Below are 19,581 nucleotides of genomic sequence, written 5' to 3'. Positions count from 1 at the left end.
TTCCATGTAGGAATGTAAACAGTTCAACTTTAATAAGTCTCTTGTGGTTTCTCTTTCCTGTTTACCTTTTCATGCTTCTCTTGATTCTTGTATTTGAAAGTCAGATTTTCTATTCAGCTTTGGTCTTTTCATCAAGAATGCTTGAAAGTCCTCTGTTTCACTAAAAATCAATTTTTTTCCCATGAAGTATTATACTCAGTTTTGATGGGTAGGTGCTTCTTGGTTTTAATCCTAGCTCCTTTGACCTCTGGTTCCTTAATGTAGAAGCTGCTAGATCTTGTGTAATACTGATTGTGTTTCCACAATGCTCAAATTGTTTCCTTCTGGCTCCTTGCAACATTTTCTCCTTGATCTGGGAACTCTGGAATTTGGCTACAATATTCCTAGGAGTTTTCCTTTTGAGATCTTTTTCAAGAGGTGATTGGTGGATTCTTTCAATTTCTATCTTACCCTCTGGTTCTAGAATATCAGGGCAGTTTTCCTTGATACTTTCTTGAAAGATGATGTCTAGGCTCTTTTTTTGATCATGGGTTTTAGGTAATCCAATAATTTTAAAATTATTTCTCCTGGATCTGTTTTCCAGGTCAGTGGTTTTTCCAGTGAGATATTTCACATTGTCTTCTATTTTTTCATTCTTTTGGTTCTGTTTTATGATTTCTTGATTTCTCATAAAGTCATTAGTTTCCATTTGCTCCATTCTAATGTTTAAAGAATTATTTTCTTTGGTGAGCTTTTGGACCTCCTTTTCCATTTGGCCAATTCTGCTTTTTAAGGCATTCTTCTCCTCATTGAATTTTAGGATCTCTTTTGCCATTTAGGTTAGTCTGTTTTTTAAGGTGTTACGTTATTCTGTATTTTTTGGGTCTCCTTTAGCAAGCTGTTGACTTACTTTCTTGATTTTCTTGCATCACTCTCATTTCTTTTTTTCAATTTTTCCTCTACTTCTCTTATTTGATTTTCCAAATCCTTTTTGAGCTCTTTTTGAGCCTGATACCAATTCATATTTTTCTTGGAGGCTTTAGATGTAAGATCTTTAACTTTCTTGTCTTCTTCTGGTTGTATGTTTTGATCTTCTTTGTCACCAAAGTAAGATCCTATACTCTGAGTTTCTTTTTACACTGTCTGCTCATTTTCCTAGACAATTACTTGACTTTTGAGCTCTTTATCAAGATATGACTCTGTTTCCAGAGTTAAGAGTTCTCTGTACCAAGCTTCAGGGGTTTTGTGCAGTTGTTTTCAGAGCTACTTCTAGGCACCTATGAATTTTCAATTCTTCTGAGGTGGTATGATCCAAGGAGAGGTGTTTACTCCTCTACTGGCCTGTGCTCTGTTCTGTGAGTGACCTCAAGCACTCTTTTCTGCCTTGGAACTGCTAAGAAGATTCCCTCTCCACAGCCACCACAAGTTCTACCAAACCAGCACTCCTCCTCACGTCACCCCAGGACTGCCACCTGGGACTTTGACCTAGCTCCAAGTAGGGCAAAGTGGGAGAATCCTGCCTCAGTGCCAGCAAAGAGATCCCTCTACTCCCGCTCTGATCAGACACTTGATTCCCCCACTGTCTGTGGACCTGGAGCTCTGGAAGCAGCCACTACTGCTGCTGCTCCTGCTGCTGCTGCTGCCACCACAGCCACCTCCACCACCCCAGTCCTGGGGCTGGACTGTGCTCTTCTCTCACCCAGGTTCAACAGAGTTTTCCCACTGACCTTTTACGATGTCTTTGGTGTTTGTGGTTTGAAAAGTCTGGAAACCACAGTTGTCAACGATTCAGGGCCCTGAGGCCTGCTCCGCCTGGTCGGCTGTGGCCTAGTCTGTGCTGGTGTGGCCCATGCTGGGCTGTGCTCCACTCCCAGCATGGTATGATAGACCCTTTGCATTGACCTTCCAGGCTGTCTTGGGCTGGAGACTTGTTTCACTCTGCCATTTTGTGAGTTCTGTAGTGCTAGAATTTATTTAGAGTAATTTTTTACAGGTGTTTGGAAGGATTTGGGGTAAGCTCAAGGAAGTCCTTGCTTTTACTTTGCCATCTTGGCTTCACTCCTGCCCCCAAACCTCCTTAAACAGCTCCAAGTTTATACCTTGGTCAGAGTGGATCCTGACAAGGACACCATTTGCAAAGAAGTCTTACACCTTAGCATCTGAAAAGGCTTATGATTCCTGATTGGGAAAGTTTGTGTTTACTGGTTGAAATGCCTAGTTTTGATAAGGATTTGTGTGTATATATATATATATATATATATATATATATATATATAATGTATATACACACACATATGTATATATATGTATACACACACACATACACACATATGTATACACACACGTACACAAACTTTTACATATGAGCTCCAACAATTTACCAATGTTTATGGTCTCCAAGTATGCAGCATAATTCAGTTGCACTTTCCTGGAGATAGGTTGGGCACAAGTTTTTATGCTTCAGTTAGGTGGCATAGTGGATAGAGCGCTGGGCTGAGCCTGGAGTCAGAAAACCCAACTTCAAATCCAGTTTCAGATAGTTACTACCTGTGTGACCCAGGCAAGTCACTTAACCTGTGTGCCTCAGTTTTCTCATCTGTAAAATAGGTTTGTTGTGAAGATTAAATGAGATAATAATTGTGAATCAATTAGCATAGTGCCTGGTATATTGTAACATATAAATGTTAGCTGTTATTATAACTATTATTTGGTGCAATTTGGGACCAGCCAAATTTGTTCATTACTATCTCACATTTCATTTCTCAATCCAGGGTCCAAAATCATCCCTCAGTGCTGACAGTAAAATGCTTTAGGGAATAGACACTATTTCTTGATAGCATGTGTTTGTTAGCTAAAAAACAGGTACAGTACTGCACTGAATTACACTGAATTACTCCAACTTCTACCATTTTCTTTTTAAATTAAGATTTTTTATTTTACCATTTTCTTAACAGTAAGATGCCTTCTAGAGAACAAAGCTCAAGTCCTCAAGGGTCACTCTCTAATTTTATGACTTGTATTACTTCTTACAGCCCTTATTCATGAAATTATTCCTGCTAAAAATCATCCAAGTGTAATGGGGACCATTCCCAATGAGCCCAGTCCCTATGATTATGCACAGAGTGCATAAAATTCTCTGCATGGAAGATGCTGGTAGTCTCCTTCCTGAGAGCCATGAAGACATATAATGAAGACATGTAATGAAAGTGCCTTAGAGAAATTTTGGAGTATATGACATTTTCTAACTGGTTTCAGTTGGGTAGACACAAAATATAGGTTCTTTACTCTGCTGCAGACACATTCAAAAGGGCTTTAGTCAACTTCTACTACTTACTCTTGGATGAACCTCTTCTCTTGGTTTTACTTCTCATTAGCTGTTATCTTTTTGCCAGATAGTGCCAGTGAGAAACAATGCTGAGAGGGCTCAGACCTCTCCTTCCAAGGCTGACTCCAGTTCTTTGTCTCAGGATATCTTTTAAGTAGAGGAAATTGGGGACTACAGCCTTGTGAGAAAAGTTAGGAAATTGAGCCCATACAGAGCTCTGGGGGTTCAGAAGTCTGGGAGTTAAACCCATACTGGCTTTTCCAGCTAACCCAGCATTAATTCCTGGGAGCAAAGAGTGACCTTCAGGACTCAGCTTAGTAGCAGCAGTGCTTCATTTGTATATGAACTTGATGGGGCCAGTGCTATGTGTTGTTATTTAGTTGTTTTCAGTCATGTCCAACTCTTTGTGACCTCGTTTGAGGTTTTCTTGACAAAGAAACTGTAAAGGTTTGCATTTCCTTCCTGAGCTCAATTTACAGAGGAGGAAACTGAGGCAAACAGAGTTAAGGGACTTGCATGGGGTCACGTAGTTAGTGAGTGTCTGAAGCCAGATTTGAATCCATGACAAGGAGATTTCTTGACTTTAGGCCCCATACTCTACCCACTCTGCCACCTAGAAGAAACTAAATTAAATCTAAGCTTACTGTCTTACTGTCCTCAAATTCTGAAGTCACATAAGAGAGTATTCCCCTGAGATACTGGGGCAAGGTGGGGAGGGGAAATGTTTTTATATGTGTTTGTTTGCCGTGTCTTTGAAACAAATATTCCTGTGTAAATGGTAATTCGTGTTAATTAGCTAAATAGAATGGGGGGGGGCACTAGTCACTGGTTGCAAACAGAGGGAATTCAACACCTGGAATTGGAGATTAAGCCAATCACAATAGAAAAAAAAATCATCCCAAATCCTTAGGAATATCCCTAAATGGTGAGGAGGAGGTGTGGTTGGCCTTCCGCTGAGAGAGCGAGGCCAGAGTAACTACACAAAGGCAACAGAAGTAAAAGGGAATTACGACACACACTTCAATAAAAGTCCCAATTTTCAACTATATTTCCATTTGATTATGGATTAGTCCCCTAGCACCACATATAACCATCACTTGTTCTAGAGGTATCATTATCCTTTTGTATTCACGTGTCCAATGGGAAAGAGCATGTGCATACTTGGCTGATAGCGTACACTGAATTTGTAGTTGGTCCTAGTATCCGAATTGTACGTCAGTGTATTGTATGTCTGTCTATATGTTAAAATTTAGCTCCATATATTCTTTGATCTTCTTAATGATAGTCCACCTCAAAGTCAAGAACTTACCTTCTTCTGACTGCAGGTCTATTAGTTTCCACTGCAGTACTTTAAGTTCAGTACTGAAAACTGCTTACTACTCAATAAATGCTCCAAAGCATCTTAACTTGTGGCATGTTATACTGGTCCACCTTAGTTCCTTTATTCATTGTCTGGAAGTTTACATAGGCTGAATATTTCAATTATTCTTCAGTACCAAGAAGAATGGGTAAAGCATATGGCCTGCTGGACTCTGTGGTGATACCATTGAATAATGGTTCTTTTAAATAGTTTTTGAAGTCTTCCATTTATTTTTCTGAGATCTCTCTTGAAAGGGTCAGAAGTTGTTGAGTTGATCTCTGGGCCACTCCTCAGTCACAGCCCATGACATCTCATACTCATTCAGTGAGAACATACCAGCCCTTGCACTAAGTTTCATCCCCAAGTGATCCTTTTATTCCTCAGGCATTAGAAACGCAACTTGTTGGATCTATGGTTGAAATCAAACTGAGTTTCTGAAATGTTCTCTGTCACCATTAACTTTTGTCTTCCGGAAGGCTTCTGAACAAAAAGTATGAATTTTCAGTGATTCTGGATGTCAGATCCCATCTTGTTGCCTTGAGCTTTCTACTTAGACTTTGAACAAATTAGATGGAGTTGACCCAATCATCAGAAATCTTAATCAGATATGGACCTATCCCAGCCAGAGTGTCTGTCACCCTGCTGAGACTTACTCCTTCATTAGAGAACTTCAAAAACTATATATTCCAGATACTGGTAGTTTTTTTTTCTCGTGAGGCCTATGGAGGCCTAAGAATATAGAGTTGGAGAAACATTATGGTGTTGAGTACATTGGCTGAAACCAGCACATATGTACTTAGTATGCTGAGTGTAAAACGTGCACAATATCTTGAACGTAATCACAGGGTACTCCCAATAGCCAGTAGTTCTTGGTGTGAGTCAATTCTCATGAAAGAACATCAAGCTTCTAATACTTGTACAGCATAGAAGGTACTAAAACCAATATTCAACCCCTATATGTTCCCAAAGTTCAATAGGGTTGATGATCAAAGTATTTTAATGTGATTTACAGAATATAAGCTCTTTTTACAGAACTGGATTGACTTGAATTTTTTTTAAGTATTGAAAACCCTGCTGTCCAGTCTCCTTTTTTTTCTTAAATTAATCCCTACTCTACTAGTGCATGCAAGATGGAATATCCTGAATAGTTGCCTACAATGTAGCACACCCCTTCACATGTAGGGACCCCAGAATACCTACCATATGTTCTAATTTCGATGTGGGCCCACATACACCCAAAATGATAGATCATGAGTCCCCATCAATGTGTTCTAGTCAAACCAGGAGACGTAATTAATTCAAAGAAAGATCATTTAATGAAACAGTATAGTAAGACATTATATAGTAGAATACTGCCCTTGTTGACATAGGAAAGTTCTCCCTCAGTATTTACACCATAAGTGGGGAGAATGAATAGGGATCATGCATTAAGAGAAACAAGCCATTCTTATGTGGGGTCCTTCACACTTCTGATGTTGCAAAATGACATTGCCTGGTGATGTATTTGCCATAGCACCTATCAGTAAGTATGCCCCTTACACAGTATATCGTATCTGCTAGACACATTGCTGTATTGAGCTAACTAGACTTGGCCCTTTTTGGACACAGTGAAATCTTTTCTGTGACCAGTCCTTATTGGATGTGGTGACATCTTTACTAGATTTGCTCCTTACTGAGTGTGGGGATTCCTTCTTGATGGGCCTTCAGTTTATTAGGCTATGGTCTATGGTTATATCTTTTTCTGAAAAGGGGAGATGGCTAGTTCTTTCAACAAAGTCAGCACACTCAGATAAACCGAAAGTAGGCAGAATGTCCCCAGGCTAAAATTGGATCCATCTTTTTGAAAATCAAAGCCTATTATACTACTACTACGCTAGAGGACAACACCATCCTCCCAATCCATTAGACTTGAAATCTAGGATTCCTCTCATCTTCCATATCCAATCTATTGCCAAAGTCTGTCAAGTTCACCTTTGCAATATCTTTCAAATATGCCCTCTTCTCTCTGCTGACACTGGCATCTCTCTAGTTCAAGCCTTCATCACCTCATGTCTGGAACATTATAATAGCCAGCTGGTGGGTCTGCCTGACTTAAATATCTCCCCACTCAAATCTGTCCTCTATTCAACCACTGAAGTGAGCTTCCCAAGGTTTTGTCATGTCACCCTTCTTCTCTTCCCCACTCAATAAACTCCATTGGCTTTCTATTGCCTTTAGGAGCAAATACAAAATACAATGGCATTCAAATCTCTTTGTAACCCAACCCTCTCCTTCCTTTTGAGTCTTACTTTACTCTGTAACATGAATCCTTCAATCCAGTGCCACTGGCCTCCTGACTGTTCCACAAAATAGACATTCCATCTCTTGGCTCCAAGAATTTTCTCTGGCTGTCCCATGCCTGAGATGCCCTTCTTTTCTGCATTCCAACTACTGGCCTCCTTTGCTTCCTTTAAGTTCCAAATAAAATCCCATCATCTAAAGGAAGGCTTCCCCAACCCGTCTTAATTCCAGTGCCTTCCTTTTGTTAATTATTTCCTAATCATCTTGTATGTAGATTGCTTTATATATATATATGTATGTATATGTATATGTATGTGTGTGTGTGTATGTTTGCATGTTGTCTCCCCCCATTAGTTTGTAAGCTTCCTGAAGGCCTCTTTTTGTATTCCTAGCACCTTGCACAGTGATTGGCACGTAATAGACATGTCCATTGATTGATTGAGCAGTCTTGTTAAAGACAGCTGACTACATTATTGAATCACCTCCCCCATGGGTAGCTTCTCCATACCTCCAAGATTTTTTCTAGCTTAGCCGCGAATGAATTCGAAGAAAGACCAAAGGTAACCTAAGGAGGAACAATCAGCCTTCTCCAACAACCAAATCCACATTTCTGTCTTTAATATCCTTATCTATGAATGGCAAAACCTAGTTTACATTGGGATTACATTTTGGCTATCCAAAAAGTCTGCATTTCCCTTTATTAGGAATTTGTTCAAAGCTGGTGTTTAAATGGAGTCATGTCCTGGTACCACGTGCACAGAATTGAGATGATTACATAGAAGAATGTTGGTTGTTCCCCATAGTATTAATTGCCACCAAGAATTGGTTCAAGGCAGTGCTCTTTATGTTAGAATCCAGGTCTCTCTGGGGTTTAATGGTCTGACTCCGGTGGACTCCAGTGGGAACATGGACTAATCCCAAGGTGTGTGTGATCCATCGATCAGAGGTTGGAAAGATAAATCATATCCCAGTCTCTCCACCATAGCCTATCATGTTGCTTGTTTCAAGTACAATCATATCTATTATTATCCTCCAGTCATTCCCCATGCTATCCTTTCCCCTGCTATACAAACTCCCATCTCTTTACTTTTGAGCCAGACATCAGCCTCTAATGCAATTATATCCTAATTATTCCCTAGGTCCTGTCGAGCAAATTCTTTGTGTGAGGCAAAAACAAAATGAAAAAAAACCTACTGAACCACAACATGCATATCCCTCTCTCAAACACCTCATAGTTATATCATGGGCCTCTCAAAGAGCAGGCTCTGTGATGGGGCTGGTGAGTGGTTGTTGTTTCAACAATCTAGCTAGCAGCTGTTGGGGGGTGAAAGACCAACAGAAGCCCAACAACAAGAACGCTACCAGCACGCTGCAAAAGCACATGTTAAGGGGTTAACAAGCTTACTTTAATTCAGCATACAAATATCATTCACTTAGTTCAGGGGAAAAAACCAGCACCCTGAACTTCAGAGCAAAATACCAACAAAGTACAAACAACGACAGACAGACCTTGTCTGATTCAAATTCCAATACATAGTTACCAGAGTTTAACAAAGTCTCAGCATCCAGGTTACAAGCTGGAGGGCTCTTAGCTACAGCTGCCCGGAGTCTTCACATCAGCACCACCACGAGTGAGAGCCCTGCGCAAATGGCTCTGTCTTCTCTTCTTATAGTATTTCAGACATCATCAAACCATCATCTGAATGACCAGAACTTAGGCTCCTATGATTGGCTCTTGACTAAGCACCTCCCCTTAGTTAGCCCCACCTTGGGCCCCACCTTAGTTACCAATCCACACCCACATAGGTTTAACACCTAATAGGGGTTTGGGCCTGGGGCTTAGCACCTAGTAAGACTCAATGAAATACACTGAATTACTCAAAGGAAACAAAAGCCAAACTCTTCAAGGACACTTGGTCGAACTAAGTGCTAAGAGCCCATTTTGCCCAACACAGTTGTATCAGCAATCTGGCTAGCAGCTGCTGTGAGGGTATAAAGCCAACAACAACCAGCTCACAGAACGCTGCAAGCCCAGGTCCTTTTCATCTTCCTTACTAAGGAAAGCAATTGTTAAGGGGTTAACAATCTTACTTTAATCCAGCATACAAATATCATTTACTTAGTTCAGGGGAAAACTCCAGCACCCTGAATTACAGACCATGTACAATTTGTAGTTATCAACATCTGAGTCTTCAGCTGGGGAGCTCATTACAATGGCTGACACAGAGCCATGCTTCCTCTTGTAAGATTTATAATGTACATAACTATTATTCTAACAGCATGTGCATGGAATTTATAACTAAGTAAATGTACATGTATTGGAGAATATATTTTTTAACTGATAAGGCTATGTAGTCAAAAAGTTTAGAGACCACTAGTTTAAAACAGTAGAAGAATGTACACAGTATAGGAAGCCCTAAATAGCAAATAGAATAAAGAAACCTGTGGTCCAAGTCAGCTAACATTCAATCTAACTTCTTCCAAGGGCTTAAATAACATAGGATCATATCTCTCACTGTGTATATGCATTAAAAGCTTTCAGAAAATGCAATATCAAGTGGAATGAGAGAGAAAATACATTTTTAATAATGTTGATTTGGTGCTGGTGGGGAAATTAAATTCTTTTTATTTCCTTTGGAATATTCCACATTTGCAGTGATATAGGTTTATAATGAGTTCCCTGGAATAACTATGCTAATTTATTAACAGCAGAATTTTATTAATTTTCATCTTATATTATACTACCTGATAAATTGTTCATTTTCTACTCATTCCTGGTGTCAAGCTGCTATTCTGTTTTAAGTCTTCTTTAAAAAAAAAAAAACTACTCTTTAAATGATGGTTTTTGGTCACATTAACAGCAGGGAAGATTGTTATTCATTTGCAGGAAGGAACTTGATCATTCTTGGGTTCCAATTAGGGAATGCCTTAGGGCCCTCTAGGGCTAAACACAGATCGTATCACAACTTGGTAGATCATTTAATATTTCTGTAGAAAAATTGTGAGGCTTAAGCATTTTAAGTTGAAATGTGTGTACCCTATTCCTTATGTTTAAGCTGTAACCCCAATTCCATTCTAATTGCATTTCCCAGTGTTAATAATCTTGACCGCCTTGAAGATTTTGTCATACAGAGAACAATGAACAATTCTGCTATGGTTAGCTTGGATGCTGATTATTATTGTGGAATTTCTGTGATAATTTTCTTCAGTTTTTCTGTGCTGTTTTTTCCCCCAGAGAAAAGAGACACAATCACACACACACACACACACACACACACACACACACACCCCTACTCACTTTTTTTTAATAGAAAGGGAATGGACTTTTTAAAAATGTGATATGGAAAGCCAGTCTGAATCTTCATCCTAGATGCAATGTGGCATAATGAGAAAAGCAGTGGAATTGGTCTGCATTTATGTTTCAGCTCTGTTATACCTGTGTAAACTCTGGCACACTATAAAATCTTTCTGAGCTTCAGCTTCTCTAAAAGTGAAGGGAAATGATTTTCTATCCCTATAGTAGATCCCTGATCTATCTCATTAACACGAGTACTCCTTTCACCTATATAGATGGCAAACTATACCCACTTTCTTATCCCTTACAACTAGTTCCCATGTTTCTCTAAAGTCTCCGTGGAGTACCTTACCAAATGTAATGGATGCCTTCCTCTGGGGTTCTTTTAATATTTCATGAATAGCAGTGCAGCATTCAGGCTTTAAATTTGTTATTGTTCATTTTTTTTTTCTACATGACTGGCCCGCTAGCTCTTCTGGTCATGCTTGTCCTTAGTGACAGCCTGTCGTACCATTTTTCTTGTGCAAATCATTGATGGAAGTGTGCTAAGCACAATGAAATCAAGGTTGTTTTAGTCAATCAACAAGCTTTTATTAAGTGACTAGGAAATGTTAGGAACTGTGCTAGGAAGTGAGGATATAGATACAAAAATCTAACATGATCATATGAAGAATGTATCATAAATTGGAAAGTACCAAATAAATGCACCATGTTATGAGAGAAGCATAAACATTGGAACAAGAAGACATGGAGTAAATTATATGTTAGCTGGAGATGCAAGGAATCTTAGGAAGTGACTTTAGTTTGTAAAGAACTCTACAAGCCAAACATGGTTTGATATTCTTACAAGTATCTATAATCATTCAGGGTGTGAGATATCTGTCTTTCTAGCTATGTGTACACACAAAGGTGCATGTATTTCAAATTGCCTAATTATGTACAAATGTATTTGTGTCAACATAGGTGGACATATGTCTGTATGTAAAATGATGAACTTGTACTAAATGATCCTTACAGTCCTGAAAGTTTCAGACATTTTTGTGGAACTATAATTTTAAGGACTTTTACCCTATTTAAGCTGTGCAGTGTAGCAGTGTTGCAATTTTAAAATGTAAAAGGTGATTATTAAATAAGGGATATGAGAGAGGCTTAGAGGTATTAATGGTTTGAGACTCTGACTCTAAATAAAATGAATGTGACTTATTTGCACAATGGGATTATCTTAAAGAGCTTTCCCCAAACTTAGCTTTCTATACAATGAATGCCTTCATTTAGGATTTTGCAATATGTCTACTTATTCAGATATTGCATGGATGTAATGATAAAAATGTGCATGCTCTGTTCCATTTTCTCTCATTTTATTTACCACATGCTTCCCTTTCTTGAGTTGTACTCTAACTTATTCAATCACCTTTTCTAATATGTGATCAAAATTCCAGCCCTCTATTTGGCTCATTCATTCTCACTTTTACTTGTAGTTTCCCTTTTCCTTTTCTAAAAGCTTGTCAGAAAATTTTTTTTCTTTTACCTTGGGTAAAGCTTTAAGTAAAGCTAATATTACACACAGAGACACATATACATTTTATATAATGTATGTGATTGGCGGTATACATGCTTATATGCATATATATGTATATGGACATTCTATATAATATTGATAGGTGGCATATTTATATATAGTAGTTATTCAAACACGTACTAAATGCATGATAGGTATATGTATATATATATATACATGCACATACATGTCCATCTTTGTGTACACAAAGGTATGCATGTATACACATACATGTTATACGTATACATTAAGCCCAATTAAACCCTCTGTAACCTTTTTTGTAATGTATGATATACATTTAATACTTTCTTACCATATAACAGGTAAAATTATGAGTATATCCTTGAAGGAACATTGTATCCTTCAGGACATATTTAACAGGGCTTCATTAGAACACAACTTCTCTGGACAACAAGTTCACCATCTTATGAAAATTTTAACTTATAAAATAGACCTAGATAAATATTGATTTTTGCTCTATGTTTTCTAGTAAATTAATTAGTTCAAGTTAAGAAGCATCTACTAAATGCTCATTCTGTACCAGGTACTGTGGTAAATATTAGCAATATAAATAAATGTGAAAATAGTCTCTGCCATCAAGGAGATCACATTTTAATGGTAGAGACAACATGCAAACAACTACGTATGTGTAAGATAAAGGCACGGTAAATGGGAGGCAATCCAGAAGGAAGGCACTAGCAGTGAGGGAGACAAGGAAAGGCTTCTTGAAGAAGGTAGGATTTTATCTGAGACTTGAAGGAAGCCTGAGAAGCCAGACAGAATAAACAAGGAGAAAGAGCGCTTCAGGCATGGCAAACAGCCAGTGAAAAGGCAGGAAGTTGGAAGAGGTGGGTGTTTGAGAAACAGTAAGTCCAGTGTTGCTGGGTTGTAGTGTACGTAGAAGTGAGTAAAGTGCAAGAAGACTGGGAAGTGCACGATTGTGAAGGGTTTCAAAAACTTATTTTATGTTTGATCCTGGAGATAATTTGGAGCCACTGTAACCGATGAAATAAGGGCATGATATGTTCAGTTTTGCACTTTGGGAAGATAACTTTGGCAGCTGAGTGGAAGAATATATGAAGTTAGGACAGATTTGAGAAAGGACAACAAACAAGAAGGCCATTGCACTATTGCCAATCATGGAAATAGTGAGGGCCTGCACTAGAATGGTGATTTTGTCTGAGGAGAGAAGACAGCATATACACGCGGTGAAGGTGTAAACCATGAGATACAGCAATAGATTAGATATAAATAGGGATGCATTCAGGTTAGGAGTTGGGGATGACACTGTGCTTCTGAGTGAGGGAGACTGGGAGGATTGTGGTGACTCCACAGTAATAGAGAATTTTGGAAAATGAGAGGGTTTGGGGGGGAAATATAATGGGTTTTGTTTTGCACATGTGGAGTTTAATATGTATATAGACTGTCCAGTTTCAAATTCATTTTTATTTTTAATAGTTCTCTGTGCTACTACTCAATTCCTCACAATCAGGAGTCATGTACAATAGGCTTTTTTATACCCTTTAATAACAAGTATTTGTTCTGTAAAATCTATCATCTATGTATTTATGTATGTATCTATCTATATATCTATGTATCTATGTATCTATCTATCATCTTTCTATGTATCTATGTATTTATGTATGTATGTATGTATCTATCTATCTGCAAATGTGTATATAAGAATATAAAACCACATTTTTAATTCTGACATATCTGTATATGTATTTGTATCCAATAGGCCAGAACCAGTTCTGTGGACAAAGGATGGCGGAGAATTACCAGATCCAGACCGAATGGTTGTGAGTGGTAGGGAGCTAAATATTATTTTCCTAAACAAAACGGATAATGGTACATATCGATGTGAAGCAACAAACACTATTGGCCAAAGCAGTGCAGAATATGTCCTGATTGTGCATGGTGAGTACCCTTTTGAATTATTATTGGTGAAGATATAGAATGGAATTATAAATTATGTATACTTTATTTAAAGTTCAACTTAACTATTATCAAAAAATAAAAAAGTCAAAAAAGCAATAATTAAAGAGAGCATTCTTTCACAGAAAATTAGTTTGTTTAAATTTTATTAGTTGGATTAATGAGTCATTTTGCTATATATCTCTGTACTATAAATATAAGAGCATATAGTTCTTATTAAGCATGATGAAATTGTATTTCCAGTGGATTATGTGTATGGATCATTTCTCCATGCTTATTCTTTTGTATTTAAGTTTCTAGTGGAATTAGTATTAAGTCATTGATGTAGTGATGACAGAGGCATACCCAGTTAATAAGAAATACTTTAATTTCTCATGAATGTTGCATTAGATACTCTTCCAAATGTGAATTGAAGATCTGTTCTTCCTGCTCTGTGCGAGGCAACATTGCTGTAAATATTGGAACTTTATAGCAGCCACTAGGCAAATGCTGAAGTGAAGAGAATCTTACATCTCTCATGCACAAAAAACAATTTCAAGGATTGCCCTCTACTTAATTATACCTATAAAGGATCCACTAAATCCCCAAAATGTTCAGAAATATTTTGTCCATTCTGCATAATGCAACTTCTGGAGAAGTACAAAGGATGTGGGACTTTTTTTTTTGTTTTTTGGTTTTCTGGGTAATGTATTATAGTGAGGAGAACATTGAACTTGCCAGAGCACAATGATTCAAGTTCTGTTGCAGTCACCTATCAGCAAGTGACTTTACCTGCCTGTACCTAGGATTCCTTATTTCTAAAATGAAGACATTAGATTAGATGAACTTTAAGGCTCTTTCTAGCTCTAACATTATATGAGCCTGTGATGCTATAACTAGTTTGTGGGTCTAGGTCTTCTACAAAACCGGGTTCACACAGAACTAAAGCATTCTTTCAAAAATCATAATTTTTATTTGATATGAGCAGATTCTTGCACATATATGGTTTTGTTCCAGTAAGCATCAAAACTTGCAGAATGTCATGAATAGTGAAAACTCCCATTTCCTGGACAGTTAACATTAACCTAGCGGGACTAAGCTTATACACCTTAAATGCCCAACTTTCCACATTCCCCAGAAGAATGGCATTGATATACCATTTCATGTCTCAAGAACAAAATGAGTCTATACAAATGGGGCACTAGAGTATGCTTCACTTTGATATGAGCCCACCAGCTAACACAGGGCATAGGTAGAACAATGAGTTCATTGTACCCTTAACTTCTAAATGCTCCCTTTGCTTAATAGCTAGTCATTGGGGGATTTGGGGCATGTTATGTAGCGTGTCATAGTGCCGTGAAAGAAATATACAGAGTTAAAAGTGAACTGACAGGAATACGATATAGCTTGGTGAAAAGTATGCCATCTATATTTTTTTAGTAGGTAATTCGAGTGGAGAAAATGTATATGTTTTTCTAGTGTTTGCAAGCTGGCCAGCAGCATGATTCCCTAAATAGCCAAGTTACCTTTAGGTAGTTTGGCAGTTGACATGTTTCTAATAAATACTTCTCTAAGCACTTGGTATGTAGTCATTTTTGGCTTTGCTTTTTGATCCACAATTCATCAAAAGCACCCCATGGATTAATGTTATTCATGCTGCCAGATCAATGCTGTGAAGTTCAACAGTAGTTTACCTAGGATTATTGACACAAGTAATGAGAGGCTCATTGAAACACTGAGACTATATTACAATGTGTTTAAAAAAAAGGCTTCATTTAGGTTCATTACAAAATAAAGTTTTCCCCTTTGCACACTGAGTATAATGTTTCATTAGACACTAGTTGTATAAATATGAAACACCATTCTCTCCTGTTAATGGTTTAGCCATTTCAAACCCACACTAAATGCTGAAATTTGAGTGGCATTTCAATCTATAATGAATGCTGTGTGCATTTTGGAATGGAGTGATAAGTGATCATTTGTGAGAACTTTACCCTTTTTTATCTTTTACACCAAGGTTGCTTTTGCATTAGCTGTGATAATTTAATATACCTCCAGCATAGAGGGTATTTCATGAGCTGATACCCTGTGTCTTTTACTTTCATGCAGTTGCTTAGGCCCTATCGATCCTTAACTTGATGGAGGTCTGTGCACTTTCCTGTAAAGCTGTCTGTTATCTAGAGCCATTCTCTTGGTGAGGTTTTATCCTTTGGGTGTCAATGGTAGTGCATCAAAATGTTATCGCATTTAATTGTAACATGGCTGGCATTTAGGGTTACAAATACTGCAGTAAATCCTAATTACATCTTTGCAAATTCAGCGCTGCAACCACAGCTCACAATTTGAAACTGTAATTTAAAATTTGCTACTAGGGAAAAACCTTATGAAAGTCAGAGTGCAAACTCCTCTAGCTTGATATTCAGTCACATGTGAAACATTCCCATCGCAGAGTTTGAACTTGATGAAAAATCTTTGAAGTTCTATACTTTGACCAATATTATTTATTAGTGAATCTAGTAATCCAAAGGTGAATTTGGTAAAGTTCCTTCTAATGATAGCATAAGCTAAAGTACGTTGCATCAATCCAGGAATTTCCTGAAGAAGATTCAGGTAGTCATTTTTAATTCATTAAGAAAAAATCTGTGTTTTATATTACATCATTTTGTCCTTTCTATCTCTTTGTTACAATGTTAGGGGGATCAAGGAATATGTTTGCATATTTATAGGGGGGTAGAGGAAAGGAATAAGTATTTATACAGTGGTCACTATGTTCTAGGCATTATATTAAGTGTTTTACAAATGTTAACTTATTGGATCCTCACAACATCCTTGGAAAGGTAGATATTATCTCCATTTTACAATTGAGGAAACTGAGGCAAACAGAGGTTAAATGATTTGCCCAGAGTCACATAGCTACTGATTGTCTGAAACTAGATATTAACTTGAGCCAGGAAGACTCAAGACTCTATCCATTGTGCCACCTATATCCTTTTTTCATTCCTATTCTGAATTATTGGGAAATCTTTAATAGAGAAATGGAGCTGCATAGAAGTTTTTTCCTGGCATCTGGCATGGTAAAGATTGACAAAACTCCATGCTCAGATTATCAACCTGCTATGGCATGCCAAGGTCAAGTCAGACCAAAAACACTTTCACAAATTTTGACTAAATGAAACACATAAAAATATAATTATCCACTGAACATCAGCCTCAAAATATGCAGAGCTAAGTCTGATTAATAAGTAATGATGTACTAAATCAAATTCCCTATGATAAAGGTAGGTGGGAAAAACACATCAAAATTACAACAAATACTTTGAGCAGCATTTTGCAGAGAAAAAGAGCATAACATTTAGAGACTGAAAATCTGGGTTTGAATATATTGGCTCAGATGCTCATGATGCCTTAGTGATGCTTTTGACCCGCATCTACAAAATACGGGGGAATATTGCATGGTGGTTAAGTCAATGAATTTGGATTCAGGAAGACCTGGTTTCAAATACTGCCTCAGACACTTATTAATTGTGTGTCTCTAGGTAAGTCACTTAACATCCCTCTGCCTCAGGTTCCTCATCTGTAAAATAAGAGCATTGGACTTGATGGCCCCCAAGGTTACCTTCAGCCCTAAATCTATGACTAGACGCTCTCTAAGTTGCCTTGAAACTCTAAGGCATATGACCAGTAAGAAAGTTCATGATACTCATAGAAGAATAATATCTAGAATAATTTGGTTTCTTCAATATGATGTTAAGGTCTGGAAACTTTTGTAAACAACTTTTCTACAGATGAAAGAGGACATAGACACATCTTCCACAAATGGCATCATAGGAGATATCCCTGATTCCACAAAGGATAGTGTCATGGAGCCCAACCTTATGTTCTTATTTGAAGCAATTATATTTATGACATAAAGTTTATGTGTTTGTTTCTCTGTAAATATGAGATGAACTCTTGGAATAATTGCCAGGTACTGTGTATAAATTATGAAAGGTGTCCAAATGTATGTGTGTTTTCATGGAGACAGCGAGTATTGAACTCTCCTCCCACCTGAAGGAGGAATTGACAGTGGCAAGCCTAGAATCTAGTGGAAAGATAAAGGTAACAGAGTAAGTTAGTGCTATAGTACAAATCTAAAGTCTCAGGGTAAGTAATATCCCATTTAATAATCACTCTTTCAGAGTCTAGATTTATGTGTGTCTGTGTGGTTATCCTAATATTCTTCTTTCACTGGGCACACCAATTTACCTTTCCTTTAATTATCAGTTTGAAAAAGTATTGAAATAGAGTCTTTAGGGCAGCATTTTGCCCTGTCCATTCAAATTATTAAAATAATAAGGACACTGGAATTGTGTGTGTTTACTTCTCTTATCCAGTGGTGTGATAGCAAAATATTGCTTATTCCCTCACAAAAATCCCATCAATCCCTCAATACTCATGTAGTTGATTCTATTAAAATTTGTTATATAGATGGGAAAATATAAATAAGTGATTATTGATATATATTCCTTTGCCACTTGGGAATATTATTAACAAAGTCCAAGGTCCTCCATCCCTTTGGTATTCTTTCCTCCCTATATATAACTCGTGAATTATTCTCTTCATACCCTCATTATTGTTTCACCTCCAGTTCAGATTTCAGATGCTTCTTGTACATTTGTTCTCTTTAGTGTCATTTCTACAAGCATATCCAGTATTGTAATATTAGTGATGGCTCCACTGTCCTTGATGGTGAAGTAATGTTTACTTGGAAAATCTTTTCAGATCTTTTTCATTTTTCTTCTTTTTGTTGTCCTTCCATTTGCATTTGCAAATGCCCTTGGGGTGACTGCTTAGTTGGTTCACTGGCTAAATTTTCTTTAAACTGTTTTTTCCTTTCAGTGCTTCTATTTTATGTAATCAAACTTTTCCCACTCTTCTGTCATCTTACAAGATTTTTACAAATAGATTCATATTCTAAACTGGGGTTGACTTTAGCTGCCCTTTGTTTTACCTTGACAAGTAAGAAAGGATTTTCTATGGGACTTTTTAAAGGGCATTTTCTGTACATGTGGTCACATCTAGCACATTATATCATAGATTAAAATTATGCTGTTTGCCACATGACCAAAAGTCAATCTTAAAGAGAAGGCATAGATAGATTGAAAAAAGCACCATTGGAAGCAGTATACACATCAGTGATAACACAGAGCCATCCAAGCATCAAGGTCTTTGTTTTATTCTTAAACTGTTGTAATATTTTGTCATTTTTTCTCAGATTTTCCATCTTTAATACAACCTTTTTTAGTCATTCTTCTTCCTTTTAGACTAATTATATTCTATTTGTTGTCACTTTCCCCCAGGTTAATAGGATAGCAAATTTTCCTAATGACTTTTATTTTGTTATCCTACCTATCTAGACAATCTATCTGTCATAAAATTGTCCATTGCTAAAAATAAAATTGCATTTGAATTTTGTGCACATTTCAACCACACACAGAATTTTTCTTGATATCTTTGAAAGAGTGTCTCTGAAATGCAATTATGACAGTGATGCATTTTTTCTCCTCATGGGAATGAATACTATTGTTTCTTCTCCTCCAGGATAGCTTTAATCAACAGAGAAATAGTACAGGCTAAGTGTTCCTACCAGTAATATAGCAGTGTCAAATAAAACACTGTCTTGAGTTTTTTTTAATGGTAGAGAAGAATACGATTGTTAGAAAAGTTTGTGTATTTTGGTCTAGTGAAGGCATCAAGCGATTAAGTGTGCCTCTCCAGTTTTACAGAATCAATACAGCTGCTACTTTCATTTCTCTCAGGTTTTATTGTTAATAATAAATGTCAAGAAAATATTCTGAGACAGAAAGGTGTACATGAAGAGATTACAG

General features: G+C 37.3%; 1 protein-coding gene across 1 annotated transcript in view; it reads left to right on the top strand.

The window, feature by feature from the left end:
• CADM2 (cell adhesion molecule 2) overlaps nucleotides 1–19,581 on the top strand; it is a 293,611-nt gene that overhangs the window by 175,433 nt on the left and 98,597 nt on the right. Inside the window, exon 7 of the mRNA XM_036755809.1 lies at nucleotides 13,539–13,717. Within this exon, the coding sequence (XP_036611704.1) occupies nucleotides 13,539–13,717 (179 nt within the window). The remainder of the gene's footprint in view (nucleotides 1–13,538; nucleotides 13,718–19,581) is intronic.

This window comes from Trichosurus vulpecula, chromosome 4 (genome assembly GCF_011100635.1).
Source record: "Trichosurus vulpecula isolate mTriVul1 chromosome 4, mTriVul1.pri, whole genome shotgun sequence".
Lineage (NCBI taxonomy): Eukaryota > Metazoa > Chordata > Mammalia > Diprotodontia > Phalangeridae > Trichosurus > Trichosurus vulpecula.
This window is presented reverse-complemented; position numbering and strand designations above follow the sequence as displayed.